Source organism: Salvia hispanica, chromosome 6 (assembly GCF_023119035.1).
Source record: "Salvia hispanica cultivar TCC Black 2014 chromosome 6, UniMelb_Shisp_WGS_1.0, whole genome shotgun sequence".
In the NCBI taxonomy this organism is placed as follows: Eukaryota; Viridiplantae; Streptophyta; class Magnoliopsida; order Lamiales; family Lamiaceae; genus Salvia; species Salvia hispanica.
The window spans coordinates 30,579,662-30,607,580 of record NC_062970.1 but is presented as its reverse complement, the minus strand read 5'-3'; the positions used below and the strand labels follow the sequence as shown (position 1 = coordinate 30,607,580).

The following is a 27,919-nucleotide window of genomic DNA, read 5'->3' as shown; positions in this document are numbered from 1 at the left end:
ATCCTATTTATTCAATGTGTTGCTATAATGGCGTCGATTTTTCAAATCTTTATTATCACCATGTCATTTTTAATTACAATTGGCAATCTTTAATAATCTAAAATATTATTAGAAAAAACTTAAATTTTATATAATCTCTTGATTTAAAACATTTTTCACAACCCATATATCAAAGTGGCAATAAATTTTATAAAGTTATAATGAAAGCAAAGCATAATTGCATATGCGTTGACTTTTGTTACATAGTACTCCCTCCGTCCCAAGGAAGATGACCCCTTCCTTGGGCGGTACGGAATTTTATGCAACTTTATTTTATGTGTTAAGTAGAGAGAGTAAAGTAAGAGAGAGGGAATAAAATAGAGATGAAGGAATTTCCATTTTAAGTAATTAGTCATCTTGATTGGGACAAATCAAAAAGGAAAGTGAGTCATCTTCAATGGAACGGAAGGAGTACAAAATAATAGTTCTAGCGACGTATTTCTCTTTCTGAATATGCATCTGTCTGTGTACAAGGGATATTTTATACAGAGAATGTTGGATTTCAAAATATAGATAAGTACATTTGTATATCCAATATATTTAATTGAATACTATTAATGAGTCATAATTGAATTATGAACACAGTTTGTTTTTTTCCAGATAAGCGCAAACAGCTCATCTTCTTCTGGCCAGATTCAGAAAAAAATCTTCCAAATTCAGTAACTAACTTTAGCCATCTAAAAGAATTTTTCTCTTAACACTAAACCATAATTACAACTATACAAGAAATGGAACATAAATAACAAACGATCAGCCCTAAAAAATCATCTACACCTTGTGTCTATTATATATAAATATGTACAACAAATTAGAGGTGAAAAAGGCTCCTCCTCACTTCCACACCTTTATAGCTCCATCTCTACTGCTTGATATCAGAAGTCTCTGGTTCAATCTCACAGACGCCAGAGAGAGTACTGAGTCATGGTGACACCCAGCAGAATCAGTAGCCGCAGCAGCAAGAATTGCTTTTCCAGTCAACCTCGTTGCTAGCGGTCGTCTTTTTGCTTCCTGCTCAAAACAGCGACTAAATATTAAGCTTCACACAGATATCAGGCAGATAACACAGTTACACATTTATCATCAGCAACCACTTTCAGAGTTAGTCAAATTGTAGTACATAAAAGGCATGAATATCTCATGAGTATGAGAATGCATAATCTCCCTACAATCATTCTGTCAATGTTTAAGTACAACAAATGGGAGCCATCAAAATCATAATAACCAACGAAAACTTTGAATTTCTGAATTTCTGAATTCTGAATTCGGTAAGTACATGATGAAAGATTGTGGTTGTGAAAATTGTAATACTATTGAGTTTAAAATGGACAAAAGCAGCCTATAAAGCAAGACACAAAATCTCTGAATAATTTCCTTTGTAAACTTCCTCCGAAAAAAGGGAATAAAAAATCATGGTGTTCACCCCTACCAAAAAAACAGCAGATTTTAAGTTGCATCACGTGGTAACATCGACCTATTTTATGTAGCGCCAAGGATTACTAAAAGATCTAAAGAAGAAATGAGCAGAATATATTATAGAGGTTATAGACGAAAAAAAGTTTCTAGCATGTCATTCCACACAGATCCTACCCAGTTTCTGTGATTACATGCACAAAGATAGTATACCAGGGAGTGTTGATCTTAAAAATAAAGCAACAGGAGAAACTTGGAGGTGTGATACATACATTTGTGTCTGTGTGCATGTGTGACTGGAAACATACACGAGATCAGGATAACTCATTTGGTAAATCAAGGCATTGTGTTAACTCATTCCATTACCTAAGCATGACTATTAGTTGAAAATGACGCAAGAGAAAGGTCTCTAACAGGCCTATTTGATTCGTATGGAGTAAATGTTCTTGTCAAAGTAGAAATAGAGGCTAAAAGAATCACAAATTCACAATCGTATTGTACTTAAGTGCTCATCCAAACAGGATTTCTGAACGCAAAGGAAGATATGCTAAGAAAAATAAAATTTAAAATAATTAGGTGACTGTATAATCTTGTTGCTTATTTTTCTCATAAGTCAGAACTCCAGGCAAGTAGTACTTCTAAACACTATTCCTTCAGTCCCGCTATAAATGGATTTTATACGTATTGGGTTGTCCCACTATAAGTGACCTAGTCCAGAAAAGAAAACTTTTTACACAAAAAGTTAGTCAGCACCTACTACCTCATGCACGAAACACAACTTTCTTATCCTATGTGCCTAATTTGTATAGGCCACTAACTGCGGGACTGAGGGAGTATATCCTAACACATCACAAGCAGCAAAGTAAGGAGCAAAATCTTAGCCCATCAATCTGAAATACCTGCACGACTTGCACTCCAAAACTAGATTTTGTCTCATAGAAATCATCATTTCCAACGCCTTTAATAGATGGTCCACATACACAATACGTGCGTTCAGGGCTGAAAATATAAGTGTGAATATCAATAAATGGAAATTTTTTAACAAAAACCTGAACCTCTCAAAATTAAGCAATATTGAGTACCTGAAATGGTCCCAACGACGAATTTTCAAATCAGTTCCACCAGTCAATAAATCTCCACCAGGTAACGGGAGCAATGCACGGATACCAGGAACACGAATTGAGGGCTCATTCAGTTCATCAACCCTGTACTTTGAGTTTGTACTTCGCCTTATCTCTGATTTAGAGTTAGTCTTCGAAGATGGTCTGGCCAAGGCCCAAGGTGACTCAGAATTCTCAGCATCAGATTCAAGGTTTGCTGCTCTCAAAATCTGCAAAATCAAAAGAATAATTTCATCAAGACCAGGCAGTCATAGTTGTCAGCCACAAGACAAACTTTAGGACATCATCTTCCAGTATTAATAGTCTAATCCTTGCTATCAGTATCCAGTAAAATAGCAGTAACTAAGCTTTCACACTGGATGCTTTTCTTAATTGTTTAAAATAACTAGATCAATTAAATTATACAATTTCAGTTCAAATTTATAAATAAGATTATCATATTCTAAAGCTAGAACCCATGATTTAGTATTTGGCTTACATTTGCTCAAAATCATGGCCATCAAACAAAAGAAATCCACTACTCACTCGAGAGAAAGATCAGATGATACAGTAGTCACTTGACTCACTTATTTCGAAACTTAATACTACTACTTAATACTGAACATAACGGAAAGCTACACTGGAGAAAAGATTAGAATCTAGTATACCTGGTGACAGCTTCCATTTTCAGCATTCCAAAGAGAGACCTCATTACACCCAGCTGCAACATAAACAAGTGGCCTTGTCGCAACAGATAAGGGGGTACCGGAAGGAGGAACAAAAAGACACATCTTTTCAATGGGGCATGGAAGAGAATATTGCCATGAGTTAACAGGTATGCAGAATCTAAGATCCCACAAAGTAAGTACACCCCTTGATGATCCAGATACAAACCAATTACCGCAAGGGTCTGCCACAAGAGAAGATATATAACCCTCCTCTGGAGAAACTTTGGTATTCCAACTGTTTGAATTTGTTCTTGTGTCCCATAGATGGACCCCACAGTTCTGAGTGCTATATAGAATCATTTGGCTAGTATTACCATCAGCAGAATAATTCAAAAGGCTAAGTATAGCACCTTCTCCAAAACCAGTTTTCTTGACATCAGTTATACCTGAATAATTTTCAACCACATTTCCAAGCCCTCTGGAGATGTGATCAACAGAAAACATATGCATCATCCCATCACTTGCCCCAACAACAATTTGAGTAGTACCTTGAAGCACCGCAACACACATTGCACGACTTCCACCTAGAGAATAGGTTAGTCTAGACCGAAATGAGATATCCTTCTCCAGTTTCTTGCAATCCCATATCTTTACAGTAGAATCTTCAGAAGCACTCACAAAAAATTGCTGGTCCATTGAAATAGAAATATCATTGACGGCAGATCTGTGCTCTTGCAAGTGAGCAACTAACACCCCGCGAGGTCTCCATCCTGAATCAGGAATAGTTGATGACCATGCTAAGGATGTCGATTCTGTTGCCTCAACCGAGTTATCCCCAATGGTGAGGGAACCCCCTTTTATTCTGTCAGGAACTCCTGTTTCATGAAATTTGTTACCCACAAAAGCTGTTTCATCAGTTTCCCTATCATCTACTTCATGTACAACCCTTCTCAATTGTGCAGGACCATTACCAACATACACTGATCCTGAAACAAGCTTAGGAGGAGGTATTGTACTTGCTAAACTAAATGATTTATTTACTGGATCCATCCAAGGCAGAGAAGAAGTACTGAAACCTAAGGAATTATATGGTAACGAAGCATCAGAAACAGCTGGAGCATTGGTTGATGTCCGCCTGTGATCAAACTTAAACTGGTATAGAGGTACGCTTTCTGCTGATTTATCAATGAAGCTGTTCATACAGCTCATTTGGGGAGACATAAATCCAGAGAGCTGAGATTTTTCTGAGGCACCACGGTCATGGGCTTCTTCTTGGCTCAAAGAGTTTTGCATTAAATTTCCCATAGCTTTGAACCTGCTTTCATTATCATCTAACTTAGAGGAATCAAACTGTTCGGCAGATGTGCTAGTAAAGCTATGATGTCCAAAGTCATTTTGTCTGTCAGACATACATTTAATTGGATCCAGCTCCTTGGCAGTTCTCTGAAGTAAGTCTATGGCTTCAGATTTTCTAGACTGTGATGATGCATTGTACCAAATCTTTCTCTGTCTCTCCAGCATGTCTGAACTTCTGGCATTTTCTAAAACCTGATGGTATACCTCTCTTGAGACAGGCGGCTTCAGACACCCAAGAAGAGCTTTTACCGAGGCTAAAGATGCTGGTTGTCTGCGCAAGAAAGGGCGTATAACTGGGACCAGAAATACATAAGAATCTACCGCACCAAGGTTCTCACTACTAGCCGCAATAAATGTAACAGCTGCTCTCCTGACCCACTTACTTGGATAACATAGCAAAGGGAAAGCACGCTCAATCATCTCAAGCAGTACCCTCTTCCTCAAGAAACCACTTCTACAAAGAATGGCCAGGCAATCCAATGCATTGACGATCACGGATTCCGTGCTATCAATAAGCGCTTGCTCAATATACGGTAAAAGGTATTCCTCTACACTCCGTTGGCCCACAAAGAAACAGACATATATTATTTGCCCATAAAATACAGTTCTCAGCTGTTCATCGCGATCATTGAGAAAAGCAGGGAGGATAGGTAGCAAAAAATCATTACTCTGCTTCTGGCCAAAAAACCAACAAAGATTGCCTATATCCTGCAGGAGTGCTCTCCTTATGTTTGGTGTTTGCTTTGGACCCATCACAAGTTCTTGAATGACCTCTGCAATAGATTTCCGTAACTGTCCAAGCTGGGCGTCATTATTCAGCCTCTGAGGCTCTCCATAAAAGTCTGAGGCTGGCAGTGATGATTTTCGTGATGAATTCTCATTAAGAACCCCAGCCTCGGTCAGGCTTATTGAGTGAATCAAGAACCCATAAGCAGTCAGTGCCAGTTTAGATATATTGCTGCCATAGCAAATCCTCACACTTTCCTCAGGATCATCAGGAAGCATGGAAAGCATAGGAAGAATATACTCAGGAAAGATTTTGGCATCACTTGGAGGAAAATCCCTGACTAGCGGGAGAATGTCACACAAAGTCTCCAGTGCTGCACAACGGACAATGGCAGCTGGATCTGAAAGCACAGCTATAACATAGGGAAGGATACGCTGCAGTCGATCTTCATCGTCAATGTACAAAGAACAAGACTTCAGCAGTAAAACAGCAGCCCTCCTTATAAAAGGGACCTTGACATTGCGAATGCAAGAACATAGAAGTGAAGCAATCAAAACCATACCCTCACAGCTTAATATATCCTGAGGTAGAGGCAGAAAAGGCATTCCAAAAGAATCTGATTGATTATTAAAATCTGATATCAACGAGCTCAAATCAGTCATTGTGATCTTTTTCAGGAAAGGATGGTGACTCCGCTGGAATTTATTGGAGATACTTTGAATGACCTCACCAGGAGATTGTAAACCGCGGTTCTTCTGATTTTGAGAGTCTATGGTCTTCACACTACTATCTTGCATTGTGTCCATGCTCAAATTCCCATTGTTAAGTTTCACATTTCTTAGCAAGGTACTCATGTTATCCAGGAGATCAAATCGATCACGAGTAATGCCCTTCTTGGTTTCTTTTCTTTCATTCGAAGATTTATCTGCCCCAGTGGAACCTTGTTTTATATGTTCTGGCAAGTGGCTTGTATCATTATTAGACGTTTCTGTTTCAGATACCACATCCTCAACTGCCCTGTTGCCAAGCATCTGTCTAAGAATTTCTTGGAAAGAGGTCTCGCATGCTAGAACCTGCAGCACCGATTACCTTGACTGAAACAAAACGACTATGCAAGTATAAAAACGAAAAGATCAATATGATTTCCTTACCCTTGCATCACAACTCAGAGGATTTAATAAGGAATAGAACTTATGGAGAAACGGTGAGAAGAAACATGGAAACACAACACCCGCGTAGTTCTGCAGGTAGCTCTCAGCAGAGCACCTTGACTCTGGGTCTAGTTGAATCATATGAAGAATCATCTTACGGATTCCTGAATCTGGAATCTTCATTCATGCAATAACAAAGAAATCACTCAGCAGAATACATTTACAGGAAACCAGAAGAGAAGTTAAATTCTAATGATTCAGTGAGCTCAGTTATAGATGAGACATTATATGCATACCAAGGGAAGTTCAATAGCAATCAGATAGAGAAGGAAAAGACCAATTCGAAAAAAAAAACAAAGTTCTTTAAAAGGATACACCCACAGCATAAGGAGGTACCTTTTCAAGATGCTGGGTAGGATCATATTGTCCTCTTCGATACGCAAGGAGTTGGGAAAGTTCAAACAAGGGTTGGCCTTCGAGAAAAAGCTCGGCAATCACGCACCTGAAACACAGTTGTATGTTTCAAATCTTGGATGTTAAACACCTTAAAGCTCCATGAATATGCAGATATCAGGGTTATGCATGACAACTGACAGGGTAAAACAAAATTTCTAAAGATGTTAGCATCAGTAAGTTTTAAACCTTACCAATTAATCCTATAACTAAAAGATGGTTATTCGATGGGACAAAGAAAATAAGTGGGTATAAATTAAATGAATAAGTTAGTGTCTGTTCACTACAATATACTTCTGTTCATGATGGTCTGTAATTTTATGAGATCCTAATTGCAATTTCTCTGCAGTTGAGAGGCACTACTTTATTCAATAAAACAACAACACATATACATCTGCCAAAAGAACAGCTGCTGAAAATTAATTATAATTCCTTATGACACTGTTATGAAATGGCAGAACATAACATATATATTCATGAGATGATAAGCAAACTAGTAAAGCAATAACCAATTTGCCAATTTTGGTGAACATTTCCTGATATGTGTTTGACACAGGTAGTCCTACTAACAGAAGAAACAAAACTGAATCATAAAATGCCACCACCACTGTCCTCAAACTGAATTTGACAAACAGAGGAATATTATTAGCAGTCTGTCCCTGGGCAATTTTTAAGAAGAAAAGGGAACAGAAAAGGTTGGGTGTTGTTATCCATCCTTAATACACTGTCTGATATAAGCTCATGTTCGTGGTTGATTTATCCCATAACAGAAGTTTACACGAATTTTATCATAGCAATAATGGATTTATGGGCACAATACTTACCCTACAGAAAAAATATCCATTGATGGCTTCAAATTTGCATCTTGGGAGACTTGTGCCTCCCCACCATGCTCATAGAACCTCTGAAAATATAGTATTCAACATTCAATAACCACACATACGTGTAGAGGATGAAATTTTAGAGGGAAGGGAGGGAATGGGTCATCTTTGAAAAGACATCCATCACCCATTCCCCTTTTCGAAGATAAATAACTGAAAATGCAAATAGTTATAGAAGATTCTGAAAATGATATGGATGAATAATATCCACATTAGTTATTGATAGGAGATGTCCAATTCATGGATTGTAATTACTTAGTTATACAACGATGTCCACAGCCTGAATAGTGTCTATTATAAAAGTTTCCAGAATCACAACTATAGGATGGCAAGCTGAGATATGATAGATACAACAAGGTCAGAGTGTATCCAACTGTATCCTCATTATATGCAAATCTAAAGGTTATTTCATATGAACAAATCCTTGGTCCTTGCTAATTACCTGCCCGTTCAATTAACATTAGCTCTTGGTGTCTCCTCACTAACAAGATGGGTGCTAAAGAGACCATAGGAGAATGTAATATCCTTGCCTAGCAAAACAATCCATATTGCATTTTACACATTTCCTGATCTAAATGTTATCATATACCTAGACATACCAATAGCTCCTGGTATTAAAGGGTTTATACAAATATTGATTGCACCTTCAAAGTTAAATAATGATTAGAAATGAGAAATGGGAAAGAAAAAAAATTAGAGAATACATAATTTCACACACCTCAGGTGCAACATAACAGCGTCTTCTTCCCCCAGTATCGAAGAAGAATGAAAAATCAGAGGGATCATCATAAGGGATATATGTAGGCTTAAATGATGCAAAGTCAGCAAGGTAGAGCCAGTTCCAGGAAGTGACCAACACATTCTCACACTTAATATCGCCTGCAATACATTAAGATATGCTAAAGATGAAGTAGATACGTTCCAGGTACATAAAAATAAGTTAAGTGTTTATCTAACCATGGCACACTCCATGCTCGTGACTCTGTTTCACGGCATAAAGCAACTGCAACAATAGTAAGTGAAAATTAATATCCTGCTACTTTTTAAGGTATGGTTCCACTAATGCATCATCATAATTTAACCGACAGAGGGAGACAGGAACCTGAAAAGCCAACCATTTCTTTTCGACAAGACTAAGGAATGGTCGAGTACTCAGCCGATCATGAAGATTGTTAAAGAAGTATTGCCTCAACAAATAAGCAGCTTTATCTGTTTCAAGCCAAAACTGCAAAAATGAATTCAATAAGAAAGAAATTTATGAAACAGTTTCAAAAATGAGACACTGACTGCAGGAATGAGATTCAATGAACTAAGACTACAGACCCTCATTTATCCATCAGCACCGAGCAGAACACACATTTATCAATTAAAAGCCAGAATGAGAGATATGCTTTACTTATTCACCTATAGTTTATCTAACAGTCAGTAAGACTTGGGTCGCATGGTGTTATCAATATCACCCACTACTGGCTACGAACTAATCTCTTTATAAATTGACAATTAAAGAGGAAATTCAGCAGAATTTTAAGGTCTGTTTCTGAAATAATTTACTGCCTACATATCTGACCTAACTGAATTCACAAAATCACCAACAACTGAACATGAACAAGAAATACCTATAGAGCCAGGCGTAAAAGAATCGGATAAGTGGAGCGTGAAAAGGGGGAAAGTAACCTGGAAGGGCCAGACATGGGGGTGATCGAGCTTGGAGAATATATCGCTAATGCGAACGAGACGGCGCTCATAGTCTCGCAAATCAATTGAGTCGCCGCGCTTGAAGTAGACCTTGACGAGCACCAAACCCTCATCGTGCTTGCAGAGTATGGACTTGAGAAAGCGGTCCCTGCCGAGGACTTCCTTGAGCACCAAGTTGTAGGAAGACGGCAAATCATGCAGATAGTATTCCGTGGCCGAGGCCTGCGTCGTCCGCGCGATCTTGTTCCCCATCCAATTTGATCGGGGCTCCCGATTCTATCAGTGGGTAAATTGATTGGTTTAGGGAGAATTAGAGTGCATGTAGGTAGGGGTTTAGAAGCTGGGGATGGGGATTAATGGAGGAATTGGCATGGTTGTGATGGGGGAGTAGGATTTGGAGCTGTGGCAAAATCTGGTTTTCCGTTCAAGATTCAAAGAGGGCTTTCTTTGTGATCAATACCTATTTCTGAAATGTTATCACCACACCACCAATTTTCAATTTTTAAATTACTAAGAGTTTTTTGAAAGAGTATTGATTAATGGTTGTAACATTTAATAACTCCATATTTCATGAATCATAAGCTCTATATTCGTAGTACTCCTATTATTCACGTCACATTATTTAAAGTTCAAATTAAACACGAACACCTGAAAATCACAATCCCCGTTCCTTATTTATTAGCTGAAAATGGACATTAGTCCCTCAAGTCATTCACTTTCGCCAAATTATTACAACTTTCACTAACTTTAAAATTAGTATTACACATTTTGTTTCTTAATATTTCCTATAACCTAACAAAAAAATATGTTACACTGAAAAACTTAACTACAAAACTAATTCTAGAAGGTGGATTTGCATCTTTTAGTACCCAATATTTATAAAATCACATTTTCAATTAAATAGTTTTATGAATTCCAAATTCAGTTTCGTTTTTTACTATTCTATCCTTTAGCCCTTAAGAGGAGTATTTGTCCATTTAGAATTTAGATTGATTTGAGGAGTGAGTTGAGAGCACCAAACTTTTGGTTTTTGAATTTTTGTGTAATTCTGTTGTGATTTTTTTAGGGTAAAAAATCTTCATTGTATTATTAAATCTTTGTATGCTAACACTACAAAGATTTAATAATTTGTTTTGAGACAGTATACAAAGATTCAAAAAATACAAGTTTGGTGTTCTAACTCACTCCTCAAATCAAGCTATATAGACAAATAAGCACTCAAGGGCTGAAGGGTAGCATAGTAAAATGGGGACTAAATTTGGGATTTATTGTATTTTTTAGCTAAAAATGTAATTTTGTGAATGTTAGGTAATAAAAAAGGTGCAAATAAATCCTATTTTCTGGATACTAGTTTTGTAGTTCACTCAAACTCATTATATGTGGATAACCGTGAAATATTTATGATTTTTTAGATCATTTTTTAAGTTCGTGACAAGTAATAGGATAAAAAAACCAAGTAGAAACTATGTTGATTTAGTTGTGCCAAATAAGAAAATAAAAAATACACATAAATTAGTCGAATATGGTGATTGATCTATTATGGGACTAAACAAACAAAATTTAAAGTTTATAATATTCGATACCAATATTAAAATTTGTAGAAAATACCAAAATATGGCTTGATTTTAGTAATTTTTAAAGACTAATAATCCCTAAAAAAACTGAACATTTGGGTGGAAGACAACGAAGTAGATAGGATCGTATTTTGGGCCAGACTGGCAAACTAAATAATTGGCATAGATAATTTATTTTGAAGCCCAATGCACCAGTTCGGCTTATGGGCTTCGCCTGGCCCGGCCTACCTCACGAAAAATAGGAGTAACCACTAATTGGAATCAAACTAATCTTGTTGAAATTTTAAATCAGCTGATTTTCAGGCAGCCTTTGGTAGTATATGCTTTGTTTATTTTTGGATAGTTTTTAGTTTTTGTTAATGAGATTGGATGACTGGAAAGTGGAAACATTGTCTATCATATGTTATACACGTAAGATTTATTTACTCCCATGCTTTTTATTTGCAGCACTGTTAATTAATTTGCACTTCTTTTCTCAATTCACACAACTTTTAAACTACAACCCTAGATATGCATAAAAGTATATTTCTAATAAGATACGTCGTGATTTCATTTTTCATAATCCTAATTTTTCCTCTTTTTCCCGTCTTTACGGGATTCTTAAATTCCATCTTTCATCTTTACTCTATTCCAAATTAACAAAATCTCGGTATTTCAGGAAAAAAAATATTCTGGAGTATCATACAAATGGTAAAGTGAAAATAAACAAAATATAAACGGCCAAGGCAATAAAATGGTGGCAGCAGTTTTAAATTTTTAATGAGGTATATAGTGCAAGCAATATAATTAAACAATATTACTCCATGGTGATTAATTGCGCCGAATATATTATTGATTTAGGTGGGGCCATTGTCAATTAAGGCAGTAAATTGGACTGGAAAATCATTAAAGATGCAGCCATGTCATAACTTTGTGGAGACATCGCCAAGATTGTGACTTTAAATTGAAAAATGCAAAGGTGGTGGTGACTCGGATTTGGATTTGATCAAAAACCAACCTTATCCTCTTTTCCCTCTAATTGGACTATGGAAAAGGTAAATAATTCAAACCCTATGAAAATGACTCATCTCTTTCTCCTAGCCACAGCCACACACATCATATATTATCCCTCTCCACAAAAATAATCATTAAAAATTGCAGCAAGCTTAATTATATCCTCTCAAATCAGACAACCCCAAGGCATATATATACTTATTGCTTGCTGCTAGCTAGGACTCAAACACACACCTTATTTTCATGTCAAATTTGATTTCAATGGAATTGGAAAAGGAAAAGGAAAAGGAAAAGTGTAGGCAAGTTATAAGGTGGGAAGATATGAAGAAAGATGAGAAATGTGAATCCATGGAGTCTTGTTCCTCCTTGAGTGAGTCAGCAGAAGAAGAGGATGATGCAACAACATCTTCATCTTCATCTTCTTCCTCTTCACTCTTTGAATTCACTGACCTCATGGCTCAACTCCCCATCAAGTAAGTTGGTTATATATTAATTATATATTATAATCATGCAAACTAAGAAATTAGTCAATAGTAATTAAAAGAAATGATGATTTGTTCAGGAGGGGTCTGTCCAAGTTCTATAATGGAAGATCAGAGAGTTTTGGATCGTTGAGGAGTGTGGAGAGTGTAGAAGATCTAAAGAAGAAGGAGAGGCAGCATAGTAGTAAAAGAATGAAAGTGAGCAAGAGCTATGGAAATCGCCACAGCCTTAGCCCAAACCCTACCATTGCCAAGAGATCATCATCGCCCAACACTATAAATGCGATCCCTCTAATTTAATTTAAATTTTGTGATCTACATTTTGTCCTTATTTGATCACATTGTTGTGGAAATCAATATACAAATTTAGCCAGGTGACTAATAATTTTCTTTAGCCAGGCATGGGCAGCCGGCCAAACCTCTTTTTTTTTACCAATTTATATTTAACTCTAATTTAAATAATTATTAATCATAATTTAATAATTTATTAAATTCAATTAAAATTGGTGCTCCATCTGTCCCACATTATTTGAGTCGTATTTTTTTTATCGTCCTAATGTAGTTGAGTAATTTATTTATTTTTTGCAAAAAACAACATATTTCATCTCACTTATTTTATTTTATCTGTTACTTTATTGTCTATTCATCTTTCTATTTTCTATTTCATACTTTATTTTATTTCCACTTCATTTACCTAACACAATTTTATTAAATCCATGTCCAAAAGAAATACCTCGGACAAGGGAATATTTGTCATAATTATGAAAATTGTAATGTAATTTTATCTACTCTGATCCCTCCGTCCCTTATTATGTAGTACTCCCTCGGTCTGCCATTAGGAGTCTCATTTCTTGGCGGCACGGATTTTAAGAAATGTTTAGAAAAGTGAGTGGAAAAATGTTAGTGAAATAGGAGTTCCACTTATATAGTCCATATTAGTTTTAAATGAAATGTGAGTGAAATGAGTTAGTGGAAGGTAGGACTCTATTACCATTTATGGTAAAAGTGAACTGGGACTCCTATTTGGACACAGACTAAAATGAAAAAACAGACTCCTATTCGTGGATGGAGGGAGTATCTCGCTTTGACTCGGCACAAATATTAAGATAGTTGTAGAGAAAAATAAGTGAAAAGAATTAATAGCACGTGAATCTTATCTTCATTTATTACTATTACTAGTTTTACAATAAATGTAAGTAAAGTGAGATATGAGAATGTGAGGTCCAAATATAGCGAAAAAAATAAAGTAAGACAATTATTAAGGGACATTCCAAAATGAAAAAATGACGGGAAACTATATATTGAAATTAGTTGTTAGGAATATAATTAAAATTAGTTATATATGTTTGTTGTTTTTAAATTGACGGAATCAATATTTACGAAATACGGAGTACTTTATTTCTTTATTACTATCATACAACTAAATCTAAATTTTGTACTACTATAATAAGCTTAGGTGATCCGGATTAGGTGATCCTTTCCGCTATAATACGCTTACTATTCTGTGCTAGATACTGAAAAAAAAGTGATTAGGTGTTACGGACAATAATAATAACAATAATAATAATTAAAAGGCAAAAACATTAACTAGTAAAAGTTGAACTATTGTCGACAAAATAATAGTCTTCCCTCTATCCAACTCAAGATGTCTATCTTTCCTTTTTAGTTTGTCAAGCTCAAGATGTCACTTTCGATATTTGGAAATAAATTATTTTCTTCTCTCTTTTTATTAAAATATTTAACAATCTTTTTCCTTTTATTTATTTAGCCTAACAACTCCTCCTAAAATCTCTTGTCATTCAATAACGTGAACGTGAGACGGATGGAGTACTACTTTATTTAGGTGGAGGATACCATGCCCTTCCTGTTTAAAGAAGAGTATTTGGGCCCAAAACTCTGTAAATCCTTAAAGCCTTTAAGTGAAAAAATTATGTGAAGTCTTGTATAATTTGTTCTTTTCAAGTCTATTCTACTCTAGTCTTGTATCTGAAATGTAACATTAATATAATTACTAAGAAATAACAGTTCCGAATAAGAACATATCGCAAAATTCCTGATAGATCTTCTCCAAAGTGTAACTCAACTATAATCTTTTTCTGATTGGGAATTGGGTTTTTTTTATTGGGCTCCTGTTACTGAGTTGGGTTTGAGATTTCTTTTTCATAAATTTAATTTTTCTTATGTTTTACTACCAATTACTCCAATATAAAAAATGAATAGTATGAAAGGCTCACTTTTTGTTCAAAAGCCATCTTGTCACCTTTAAAAACAGCAGCTTTTGAAATAGTATGAATAATACTATTATTCAGATTCACATGGTTATTATGTCAATCCAAAATAATAGGGCGTCATTAATAACAAATCAGTATCGTGTACAAATCTGTGTTTAAGTTTGAAGATAGCAAGTCCAGATCGGGTTCTGTGTTTAAATACAGGTTAATGTTAGGCCATATTAGTTTGGTTGTTATCAAATTAATCTAAAAATGACTCAACAACCTTATTCACAATCCCACCAGATTTACAACTCAGAAATCACTAATAATTAAATTCAAAAGATATTCTGCAATCAGCACAACCCCTAATTTGCAATTTTGAAATTACAAACTGAAAAGGAAAAATCATCAATTTTTCTCAGTCTAAGCCACAAATTTCAACGAGAATTCATGACTACTTTGAAGAAATTTTCCAAAGGCAAATTTTGTAAAAAGAAGTTACTGTTTTCCAAGTTCTTTATAAATACAATCAATCGGCTACAATATCATTTTCAAATTAATAATGTATTACTAACGGTCCTACGATATTGACAATTAGACGAATTGGTTCAGCGCTCGCAATAAAATGGCTTACGTGACAATCAAAAAATGAATATATGAAAGCCAACTCTGTATTTGCAAAAACGTTTATAAAATTGAACATCCATTGGAAGAACCAACCAAAAATACATAATTTACTCGCATGGAATCATAGCAGTTTTCATAACCAGAGAATTCAAAGACAAACCCCTGTTTAAATTTAGGCAGAGATGCCATCTATCATTTCTGAATTCTGAAACACCAAACCCATTTCAGTCACAACCAACAACACCCACAACTTCGAAATACCGTGTACAAGATGAAGACAACGCTGCACTGAAAGACATACGAAAGCAGCAGACAAGTTTCAAGGTCAGTACAGGTTCTTCAAGGTCAATACATCAAGTTTAACAGTTAAGTGAAAAGATAACAATGCCAGAGGAGGACTACATACCATAACAATTAGAGACCCTGTTCAATAAGATAGTCACCAATCTTCTCAACAACCATGTTGCACTGCCCCGGGGTCATCGGCTCATCATATATACCAATGATCAAGGCCAAAGTGGTCTTTTTGATGGTGGCACCACCAGATCCCTAAACAAACACAAACAATATCCATTCAAAGAATGTATGCAATATATCACTACAGGCTGTCACAACATAACATTTCAATCGTGGGAGATCTACTTTCAAAATGGGACACCCCACCCCTCCAAAGCAGGAAAGAAAAATAAGTAACCCTAATTAGCTGGAAATGTAATAGGATCTCATCATCAGGGCTGAAGTGTAAAGCCATTAGACATGCTACCCACAACTTCCAGACTCTTGAAATGCATTAAATAAATTCTTGACTAACAAATTTGAAGATTAGAATAAGAGATTAGATGACAATACCTTCTTCCCTCGGATAACAGCATCAGGCTCGCCTTGAATCACCATGTATTTAGTTCCCCCAATGTACAATCCAGTAGGAGCCAGTGAACCGGGATTTTTAAAGTCGTTCATGATAGCTGTTACCTCCTCGGGCTTGAACTGCACGAGCATTCAATTGTTCAAATTACGCAAAAGAAATCAGAATCAGTCAATAACCAATTTATCGTATGCAGATAACAGATAGCAAAAATGCAAGAAACAAGTTTAATGCATCCAAAACTGCTCAGATGGAACAGTTAATATGTTCTCCATCAAACTGTTTCTACAAGTTAGTATCCTTTAACAGAATTTGCTTATATATCAGTCAAAAACTAGAGTCAAGTTCTCTCAATGGAAAACGGATCTACATAATCCCGATCAACATCACTTTCTCAATGAAATGGTGCTCAAACAATAAGGAAAATAACACCAACTGAATAGGTCTCAGAACTATCCAAATAAAAATAATGATACAAACGATAATGAACAATCCTACCAAGAACTTTAAATTGAAGGGAAACAAAGCTACTATTGAACAGACAGCAAAATATCAAATCAAACTATATAACAGAAATCAAAACAATCATAAAAAACTGAACGCATCGCCACTAGTCAGATCAAGAAGTAAATTGCCAAATCAAAGTAAACAAATCAATTGTCCATCAGATCCGCAAATTCAACTAAATCAAATGATTAAAAAAACTGCAAAGTTACCCTAATACTGAATCAAAGCATAACCAGGGGAAAATTTCGAAACAATCAGCATTAAAGTAACGGATCTCCGCCGTCAGAAGCAGCTAAACAGTTCAAAATCAAGAGAAAACACGAATCGATACCTCAGATCCGAAAATTGAAGCAATAAAAGGAGCATAAGTGAGAAAAGGATGGCAGACCTGCGGGAAGTTGGAGCTCTGGGCCCAGACGCTGCCATCGTGGCCGACGATGGCGGAGGAAGTGAGGTGGCAGCCGTCAACCTCGGCCATCAAGTGGTCGTCTATGTATGATTGCCACGACATGGTTGCGATGAAGAAGCGAAGATAGAAGCAGAGCAAATGTGGTGTGTGTAGAAAGAGATGGGAGAAAATGTTAGCGTGAAACCAACGAAAAGAGGAATGGTGCGGTGGACTTTCCTTCAATCATCACTTTTTATGCTTGAGGTCTGTGCAAAATCTCTTCAACAGTAATGACCATTTTGCCCCACAATTCTTTTTAATTATCTGATCTGTATTTTACACATATTTTTATTGTAAAATTGTTTTTTTTTTTTTTTTTTTTTATTTCTTATCTTAAATTGTTTTACTTTTTTCTTTTCTAATATTGGGTGCAAATCGGAACAATGTTGTTTTATTCAAAACTAGTGTATCATTTTATTGCTACACCATATCCTTTTTTTGTTATACCGATTTTGTTTTTTAGTAAATTAATTTCAAGTAAAATAATTGTTTTGTAGGTATGAAAATCATCACATCTTTATTAAATTTCATGCTAGGGTCCAACTCAGGTTCATTTGATGTTATAGATGTCTCCTTAGAGCATCCACTATAGAGGCGGCGCGCCGGCCGTCCCGTTCGCGGCTTAGCCGCGGCGGGCTATAGCAGAGGACGCGTCCGCCCCGGAGGCGTACAGATTTGCTGGGGCGGAAGGGCAATCACCCCGAATGCGGCAAGGACGAGCCGCTGGAGAGAGAAGCGCGGCGGCCGCCGCGCCTATCTATTGTGCGGCGAAACCGGCGCGGCGGTCGCCGGTTTAATTTTTTTTTTTTTTTTTTAATTTCGAATTTGTAATGGTTTTTTTATAAATATTCCTCCCATTTTCATCTTCTCTTCACATACATCTTCACACCCATTTCACTTTCTATCCAAATTTTCTATCTCTAAATTTTTTTCAATTATGGATGATTTGTGGAATGAAGCATGGGATTCTTTGATTCAAGAGGTGCAGAGGGAGGCCGACGAGGAGGATGAGGCGGTGGCGGCGACGGCGATCCCTCGTGAGATTTGTCATCGTCGGACAATCCCACGAGACCATGTCGGAGCGGCTGAGCGGCTTATGGCCGACTACTTTAGCGCTGACCCTCGTTACCCGGCTGAGATTTTTCGTCGGCGTTTCAGAATGTCGCGACCGCTCTTTACCCATATAGCGACGACATTGGCGGACCGGTACGAGTGCTTCACGCTCCGGAGTGATTGCACTAGCCGGATCGGACTGTCTACTTTGCAGAAATGCACCTCTGCAATAAGGCAGCTTGCCTATGCCGGACCGGCTGATATGTTCGACGAATACCTACCGATGGGTGAGACGACTAGTCTAAATGTGCTCCGGCAGTTTTGTAAGGGCATTCGGGAAGTCTTTGGTCCGGAGTTCCTACGAAAGCCAACCCCTGATGAGTGCCAGAGACTGCTAGATATGCACGGTGCGGTGCACAGTTTCCCCGGGATGATGGGCAGCATTGATTGCATGCATTGGGAGTGGAAAAACTGCCCGGTGGCGTGGAAAGGCCAGTTCACTACCGGTTTCAAGCAGAAACATCCTTCGATGATCCTCGAAGCCGTTGCTGACTACCGTTTGCGGATCTGGCATGCGTATTTCGGTGTTGCAGGTTCGAACAACGACATCAACGTTCTGCAGTCGTCGCCTATCTTCAATGATGAGTGCCGGGGAGAGGGTCCAGAGATTAGTTTTGTAGCAAATGGCACGTAGTATCGCATGGGATACTATTTGGCAGATGGAATATACCCTCGTTGGCCCGTATTCGTCAAGACACTTCGCCAACCGGCTGGAGCGAAGAGACAATATTTTGCGCGAAAACAAGAGGCCGCTAGGAAAGATGTTGAGCGAGCTTTTGGTGTGCTCCAAGCGCGATGGGCCATTCTACGCTGCCCGGCACGAGTTTGGCACGAAGATGATGTCGCGAATATTATGGTAGCATGTATCATATTGCACAATATAATAATAGAAGATGAAGGATTTGCTGCAGAACGTTGGGCGCCGGAAGATGGTGCAAGTACAAGTCACGGCGTTGCCTTCGCGCCGATACAGATGGGTGTACCACGTACTAATGAATATCTGATCCAACGTTTCGCTGATATACGCAGGAGCACAACACATGACCAACTCCAGGTCGATTTGATTGAAGAGGTCTGGGCACGTAGGGGAGGCGGCGTAGCGTGAAGAACATGTGTGATTTTCCGTAGATCAAATTTTCGTTGTAATTTTCCCCTCACTTTAATCCGACGAAAATTTAGTTTTCAATTTTAATTTTATTGCACTAGCCGTTTTTCTCTAATTATTTTTAGTCCGATAATTTTAATTGTAATTGAATTAAAATATACAACAAATAAAATAAAGTGAAATGTGGCTAAAAAAAGTGTCCATTATTGCTGCGGATATTTTTTTTTGTGGCCGTGGACAAATAAAAAGTGGCTATGGAAAAAAAAAAAAGTTGTCCACCAAAAAGTGTCCACCTATAGTGGATGCTCTTAGTCCTTACCCATCCTCTTTGTTGTTTTATGGCCCATGGGTGAATTCGGACGACGGTCATGTGCTAAAACTCTCGTACATAAGAGTATTGTGGATGCTCTTAGTCCTTACGCATCCTCTTTGTTGTTTTATGGGCCATGGATGAATTCGGACGACGGTCATGTGCTAAAACTCTCGTACATAAGAGTATTGTGGTCAAATATCTTGCTACCATTGTTATTATAGGTTCTCAGAGTTATTGGGTGTGTACCACAATCTTTTTCTCCATATATTTAGATCATTATTTGATCGAACTACAAAAATTTTGTGAATATACATTGCTTTTTTGTTAAATCAAGGGTATGCAAACTAAATTCCGAAACTATCATTTAAAATAAGTTAAATACGTGGACCTTAAATTAGTTGATTCGCATAAAACTCAATATGAAAATCAAATTGTATGATTTTGTTTGTTTCTAATTTTCAATTAATTAATCACAAAAAAGTTGGTATGAGTTTAAACTTTAGATACTCAATGAAGGAAAAGTCACATTTAGGCAACTGAACAAAGGATAATCACATTTTAGGTGTTAATTTTTTACCATTGTACTCGGAGACCATTGAGGTCATATCAATCTTTTACTTGGTCAATTAAGGCACATAATTAATTATTTTTATTTTACTTAAAATAATTATAACACAATTTTACATATTATTGAATTAACAAAAACTAGATTTTACTTAAACAATTATAACCCACTGTTTCGTTGTTTATTTTATACGCATTAACTAATTTCCACATTCCAAAAAATGCATAAACATAAACGTACATAAATTCCACCTACATAATGCCCTCAATTTTTAAGTTTGATCGAACCGGTTTTATTTGAACCGATTTTATTATTAATAATATTGTTTATTTACTAAATTACCCTTTTATTATATTTTAAATCTTAAGAGAAAATTTAAACTTGATATTTATCAAATCTAATTGAATCTCCATATCTGTTATCTTACTCCATCCATATCCACGTACTTGGATCATCTTATTTAATTTGAAAGTTTACGTCTTCTTTCATCTTATTTATTTTAAAAATTTTGTTTCAAAATTTGTACTGTTAATTTTAAGTTTTGATATAGGAATACCAAATTTATATCTTAATTTTCAATAAAAAACATTGGAGTAATAGAGTTTCTTTTTGCAGCTCTCTTATAAAACATAGTAATCTATAAAATATTGTTTCAACTTTTTTCCCATTAAATTCACATAAACATTCTAATTTTCAAAAATTAAGGACTTAAAAAAGTTTTAAAAAATTTAGAAAATAAAGAATTAAAATTAAAATTAGAAAATTCTTAAATTTAAAACCGTAAAATAAATTGATATTAATATATCATATATCAAATTTTAACTAATGATATACATATTTTACAAATAATAATAGAAAACATTAACTATATAACTTTTAAATATTAAATAGATGAGTTAAAAACATGTGATTATTTTTTTTTATCGAGGATCAATGTAACGTTACAAAAATTCAAAAATTAAAATTAGAATTTTGAAATTCTAAAAAAAAAAACCGTAACACAAGTTATTATATACTATTAAATTTTAATTTGTTGTATGACATAGTGAATTGAGCTAATAACTCTAACATTTTATAAATGAAATGGGAAAATATTAATTATATAGCTTTAAGATAGTACTAATAAATAAGAGTTAAGAACATGTGTACATATTTTCGACGAGGTTCGACTATAATTTTTCAAGAATTAAAAATTTAAAGAAATTAAAAATTTTGAAAAATAATGAAAAAGTTAAAATTATAAAATTCTTAAAATCAATAGTAAACTCATTTAGTAGTAAAATACTACTCCTCATATATGAAATTTTAATTTGTTGCATGTTATAGGAAGAGGAATGATATGCTACATACCTTATATGAGCATCACTCTCGTTTGACGAATGTTTAGCAATTAGCATTGTTCGTTTCGATTTATATATTTAGTTTGATTCTAATACATTAAAAAATGTTATTGCAATTTTTAATTTCACAAAATTTATAAAAATCAAAGCTTGATTTGTTATTTTATTAATTTATTTGAAATTATAGAGAAAACGAGCAAATTGAGCTTTTATTTTTATGTATTTTGTGAAAAAAAATTGCAATAACATTTTTTGATGTATTAGAATCAAACTAAATATATAAATCGAAACGAATAACACTAAATGTGCGTCAAATGAGAATGGTGCTCACATAAGAACGTTACATAAGGTATTTAGCATATTATTCCTCATTATAGGGAATTGAACTAAGAAGTTAATATTTTATAACGAAATAGAGAAAATAGGAGTACAATATCTCTTTAAAAATTAAAATATAAAATAATGAGTTAAGAATATGTGATTACTTTTTGGAACGAGATTTAGTATAATATACTACAAAAGAAATTTTAAAAAAATTATAATTTTGGGAATAAATAAATAAAATAAAAATTAGAGTATGAACTTCTAAAAATCAAAATCGTTTGACTCAAATAGTTTTAATTTATAATATAGTGGATTTTAATTTGTAGTATGTTATAGAAAATTGAAATAGGAACTCTAATATCTTAGAAAGAAAAAGAAAACATATTAACTTAGAATTTAGAATTTAAAGAAATAAATATATCAGAATGTGAAGAATCAGATTCTAAATCAAAACTGTAAACTCAATTAGTTTTAATATAGCATATAGCACGAAATTTTAATTTATTGCATGATATTGGACTAAGTTAAGAATTCTAATATTTTATAAATAAAAAAGAAAATATTAAATTTAAAACCTTAAAAACTAAATGAGTTCAAAGTATTTTTTCATTAAGGTCGACTATATCGTCCCAAAAATTATAAATTTATAGAAATTAATATTTTGAAAAGTAAAGAGCTAAAATCAAAATTATGAAATTCTTAAAGTCAAAATCGTAAACTCAATTAGTGGAGTATTAATATGTCATCATATAAAAAAAATTGAACTTGTTGCATGTTATATAGTAAATTGGCCTAATCTTATCTTTTAGAAAAAAAAAGGAAGTACGTAATGGATAAAATTGGAGAGAGAAAAAGAATTAAAAATCATCCAAAATTTGGAAAATTTATGGAAAATCATAATATTGAATAATGTACTTATAAAATAAATATACCAAATAAAAAAAATAAGTTTTTGTAAATGAGAATTAAAAAGAAAAAATTGAAGAATAAAACCGAAATAAAAAATCAGTCTAGTTTTAAACTTTTATTTATAGGTTCTAAAATTGAAGTCGAATCAATTTTTAAAGCACATCTCTTAGTTATTAACTAGATAAAATTAATACTCCTATAATATTAATTTATAATAAAAATGTGAATTTTTCTTTTTATTGTCTTTATAAATTTTTAGAGAGGCCCATACCACACGCTATCTCTCACTGTTAGTGTGAAGCCGGAGAAGCAAGAACACACTACTTTGCACAACCATGCAAACAAAGAAAAGAAGCATCTCAATCATGAATATGAAACGTGTGCTAACTTGAGTCTTGATTCAATGCACCACAAGGAGCTTGAATGGAGGGACAACTCACAACAAACAAATTGATTAATTGGTAGCTCAAGCATTGTTTCAGTTACTATTTTATTATCTTTTGTCACTTAGACTTCTTAGTTTAAATGCTTTATCTAGATCCTTCTTATGGATCCTATTATAACCCTTGTTGATATATGTGATTGATGAAGAAGCTGAATAAAACAAATTCTCATTGCAAATATCCTTCTATCATGGTATCAATCGCCTAGGTTCTGATCCACTCTCCGCTCTCAATTTCCATCATTTTCTTTCTCCGTCTCTCTTCATGGCTTCCAGTGGCGACTCCAGCAACACTGATCGCTCAGTCACCTTTACTCACACCCATCCTATCTCCATCAAACTCAATGATGATAATTTTCTAATTTGGCGTCAACTAATTTTGGCGACCATTACCGGATATGGCCTCGAAGGCTTTCTCACTGGTGATCAGGAGATCCCTCCTCTTGTTCTTATTTCTGACTCCAAATCTTCTCCCAATCCGGATTTCTTAGCCTGGCATCGCCAGGACCAGCTGCTTTCCGCCTGGAGTCAAGGCTCTCTATCTGAAAGCACCATGATTCACGTTGTTGGTCTCAACTCCAGCATAGATATTTGGCATGCTATTGAAATTAGCTATGCCAGCCAATCTAAGGCCAAAGTCATGCAGTACAAATTGCAACTACAGACCTTCAAGAAGAACAATCTCTCGATGCGGGAGTACTTAAACAAAATCAAGAGTTACTGTGATTTTCTCACTTCTGCTGGATGTCGTGTCTCTGACGATGACCATATCCTCTACCTTCTTGCTGGTCTTGGGCCCGAGTTTGATCCTGTTATGGTTACTGTAACTTCTCGTGATGATGGATGGTCTGTTCAAGACGTTGGAGCTCTTCTTCTCAGCTTTGAGTCACGCCTTGAGGCTGCTCGGACTCATGCTCCTTCTTCCAGATTTGATGGTCGTGGCACCCGCGGTGGGCGAGGTGGTCGGGGCAGATTCAACAATGGCCGCCTCACATGTCAACTCTGTCAAAAGCCTGGTCACTCGGCGGATCGGTGCTGGCACAGATTCGACCAAGGCTACTCGCCTCAAGCTCCTCCTTCCCGAGCACCTCCTCCTACTGGTTTCCAGCCTCCTCCTCCTCTTTCTGCCAATCTCGTCCATGCTCAGCCACATCATGGCTATCAGATTCCTCCTACTCGACAAGGCATCCTTCCTACACCTTCCACTCAACCTACATCTGAGTTTAACTATGACAATGCCTCCACCACTTCGTGGTATCCGGACTCTGGTGCAATCAATCATGTTACCAGTGACTTGTCCAACCTCAACACCGCTTCTGAGTATCATGGAGGTAACTCTCTTTACCTAGGTAATGGGGCTGGTATCGATATTGCCCATGTTGGAAACTCCGTGCTTAATTCATCTCCTTATTCGGATTCTAAGTCACTTCTTCTTAATAACCTTCTTCATGTTCCCCAAATATCAAAAAATCTATTGAGTGTTTCTCAATTTGCAGCTGACAATCGTGTTTATTTTGAGTTTCACTCTGATTTTTGCCTTGTTAAGGATCTCAACACCCAGCAAATAATCATCCAGGGCACGCTTAGGAACGGGCTATACCACTTCCTCCTTCATAAACCAAGATACCTTTCCAGTAGCTCTTCTCTCAAGATCAATAACAGCAGCTCCAGTGTCCCTGCTGCTTGCTCCATATCTTTGAATAATGGACGTCCTGCTGCTATCAATTCAGCCGTGGTTAAAACTTCTTTAGATATTTGGCACAAGCGATTTGACCATGGTGCCTTCAATATGGTTAAGCATGCTCTTCGAAGTTGTAATATCCCATATTACTCAATAAAATCGAATGTTTTGTGTCATCCTTGTTGTGTAGCTAAAAGCCATAGGCTTCCTTATTCCACATCTGTCACCACTTATACAACCCCTCTTCAAGTCATACACACTGATCTATGGGGCCCTGCACCCATTAAATCTAGAAATGGTTTCTCCTATTACATTACTTTTGTAGACCAGTTTACAAGATACTCTTGGATCTATCTTCTAAAAGCCAAAAGTGAAGTTGAATCTGTCTTTAAACACTTCAAAGCTCATGTAGAAAATCAACTCAATTGCAAAATAAAGATAGTTCAAAGTGATTGGGGTGGGGAATGTAGGAGCCTAACCAAGTTTTTCCATGATTCTGGTATTCACCATAGGCTCTCCTGTCCTTACACTCCCCAACAAAATGGGCTTACAGAGAGGAAACATAGGCATGTGGTTGAAATGGGTCTAGCCTTACTTGCACAAGCCGGGTTACCCATATTTTGGGATGATGCTCTTACATCAGCAGTATTCATCATCAATCGCACTCCCACTCAAACCCTCATGTCCTCCTCACCCTTTGAAATGCTTTTCAAAACTAAACCAGATTATTCTGCCTTAAAGGTGTTTGGCTGTCTTTGCTACCCTTTCCTTAGACCATATAATCATCACAAACTAGAATATAGATCATCTGCAGCCTCATTCATTGGGTACAACTCTCACCACAAAGGCTACAAAGTTCTACTTGACAGTGGTAAAGTTATTGTGTCTAGAGATGTCTTGTTTGATGAAACTATCTTTCCCCAGCTCACATGTGCCTCCCCCAACTCTCACACTACATGAAATCATGCTCTATACTTGCCTCCAATTCCTATTGTCCTTCCCACACCTACTATCCCCACTGTCCCTCCAGTATTTCTTTCATCTCCTACATCTACTGCTCCAGTTCCTGATGCCTCCCTCACTCATCTCCCTGAATCATCTGATCCTCCACCTGCTCCAGTTCCTTATGCCTCTCTCACTCATCTCCATGAATCATCTGATCCTCTACATCTTTCAAATGCTTCCTCTCACCCGATGATCACCCGAGCTAAAGCCGACATATTCAAACCTAAAGCCCTCACCATCACTTTGTCAAGTTCCACAATACCAAAATCTGCACTTATTGCTCTTCTAATTCCAGTTTAGAAGCAAGCAATGGTTGAGGAATTCATGGCTCTTTTGAGGAATAAAACTTGGACACTGACTATACTCCCACCACGGAAAAATCTTGTGGGGTGTTCTTGGATTTTCAGGTTAAAGAAGCTTGCTGATGGCAGTATTGCAAGACACAAAGCTCGCTTGGTTGCTCAGGGATTCTCTCAAGAACCCGGGTTTGATTTCACTGAGACATTTAGCCCCGTGGCGAAACCTACAACCATTCGGCTCAATCTCTCCATCGCAGTTTCTGCCGGATGGAGTGTCAAGCACTTGGACGTCAATAACGCCTTCCTCCATGGCGATTTGAATGAGGAGATATACATGAAGCAACCACTTGGCTTTGAACAAGGATCTCCCAATCTTGTCTGCAAACTCAATAAAGCTCTATACGGATTGAAACAAGCATCACGTTCATGGTTTCTCACGGTTCAATCTGTTCTCATATCTCTGGGATTCACTCAGTCCCGTGCTGACACCTCCCTGTTTTTTCGCTCGAGAGGTTTAGAGATTACTTACCTCCTCGTGTACGTCGATGATATGTTGATTACATGCTCTTCTTCGTCTACTATCAATGCCATTATTGCAAGGTTGAGCAAATACTTCTCTCTCAAGGACTTGGGTGAGGTCACTCACTTTCTTGAGTCGAGGTCACACGTACTGTTCAAGGCCTTCACCTAAGTCAGAGTTCATACATACGTGATATTCTTGATAGAGTTCAAATGAAGGATGCTAAAGGCTACCTCACTCCCATGCTTTCCAATTTGAAACTATCCAAAGATGATGGGAATCCTACCATTGACGGAAAATTATATAGAAGCACTGTCGGAGCCTTACAATATGCCACACTTACCCGTCCTGAAATCAGTTTTTCAGTCAATAAGGTAAGTCAATTTATGGCTTGTCCATTGGACTCTCATTGGAGAGCAGTCAAGCGAATCCTACGCTACCTTGCTGGTTCTGTGGATTATGGTCTTCATGTCAAGGCCTCTTCTTCCAACATAACAGCATTTTCTGATTCTGATTGGGCTTCTGGCCCCGATGATCATAGGTCCGTTTTTGGCTACTGTGTTTTCTTGGGCTCTAATCTCATTTCCCGGTGCTCTAAGAAGCAAGCTGTTGTTACCCGTTCCAGCACAGAGGCTGAGTATAGAAGTCTTGCTCTTGCGGTTTGCGAAGTAACTTGGGTAATCTCCCTTCTCCATGAATTGGGCATCCAATGTTCTTCTCCTCCTGTCGTTTGGGTTGATAATATAAGCACCATTGCTCTTGCAAGCAATCCTGTACTTTATGCTCGCTCCAAACACATTGAGTTGGACGTTCACTTCATCCGTGATAAGGTTCGGGCCAAACTTGTTGATCTGCGTCATGTTCCCTCTTGTGATCAAACTGCTAACGTCCTCACGAAGCCATTGTCCTATCAATTCTTCTCCAAACTGAGGAATAAGCTTGGCTTTTGTCCTCAGTCTGCACTTGAATTGAGGGGGGATGTTAGTGTGAAGCCGGAGAAGCAAGAACACACTACTTTGCACAACCATGCAAACAAAGAAAAGAAGCATCTCAATCATGAATATGAAACGTGTGCTAACTTGAGTCTTGATTCAATGCACCACAAGGAGCTTGA

General features: G+C 36.5%; 5 protein-coding genes across 5 annotated transcripts; 3 read left to right on the top strand and 2 right to left on the bottom strand.

Annotated features, from left to right (window-relative positions):
• Positions 1-561: 561 nt before the first annotated feature.
• On the bottom strand, positions 562-9,949 carry LOC125193994 (serine/threonine-protein kinase VPS15). Its single transcript, XM_048091982.1, has 11 exons — positions 9,460-9,949; positions 8,888-9,010; positions 8,743-8,788; positions 8,504-8,664; positions 7,729-7,808; positions 6,848-6,953; positions 6,452-6,628; positions 3,218-6,373; positions 2,532-2,779; positions 2,349-2,448; positions 562-1,047 (listed from the first exon to the last, which is right to left on the bottom strand). Exons 1-11 carry the CDS (start codon positions 9,730-9,732, stop codon positions 871-873), a joined length of 4,647 nt encoding a protein of 1,548 aa, XP_047947939.1. The 5' UTR covers positions 9,733-9,949; the 3' UTR covers positions 562-870.
• Positions 9,950-12,203: 2,254 nt separating this feature from the next.
• On the top strand, positions 12,204-12,923 carry LOC125197271 (protein OXIDATIVE STRESS 3 LIKE 2-like). The gene is made up of 2 exons (XM_048095996.1): positions 12,204-12,520; positions 12,610-12,923. Exons 1-2 carry the CDS (start codon positions 12,291-12,293, stop codon positions 12,827-12,829), a joined length of 450 nt encoding a protein of 149 aa, XP_047951953.1. The 5' UTR covers positions 12,204-12,290; the 3' UTR covers positions 12,830-12,923.
• A 2,468-nt stretch (positions 12,924-15,391) lies between these two features.
• LOC125195809 (profilin) lies at positions 15,392-17,360 on the bottom strand. Its single transcript, XM_048094043.1, has 4 exons — positions 17,130-17,360; positions 16,219-16,356; positions 15,776-15,918; positions 15,392-15,657 (listed from the first exon to the last, which is right to left on the bottom strand). Exons 1-3 carry the CDS (start codon positions 17,250-17,252, stop codon positions 15,784-15,786), a joined length of 396 nt encoding a protein of 131 aa, XP_047950000.1. The 5' UTR covers positions 17,253-17,360; the 3' UTR covers positions 15,392-15,657; positions 15,776-15,783.
• A 766-nt stretch (positions 17,361-18,126) lies between these two features.
• LOC125195115 lies at positions 18,127-18,936 on the top strand. Its single transcript, XM_048093310.1, has 3 exons — positions 18,127-18,390; positions 18,430-18,733; positions 18,836-18,936. Exons 1-3 carry the CDS (start codon positions 18,127-18,129, stop codon positions 18,934-18,936), a joined length of 669 nt encoding a protein of 222 aa, XP_047949267.1.
• A 6-nt stretch (positions 18,937-18,942) lies between these two features.
• On the top strand, positions 18,943-19,407 carry LOC125195114. Its single transcript, XM_048093309.1, has one exon. The coding sequence runs from the start codon at positions 18,943-18,945 to the stop codon at positions 19,405-19,407; it is 465 nt and encodes a 154-aa protein (XP_047949266.1).
• Positions 19,408-27,919: the final 8,512 nt, after the last annotated feature.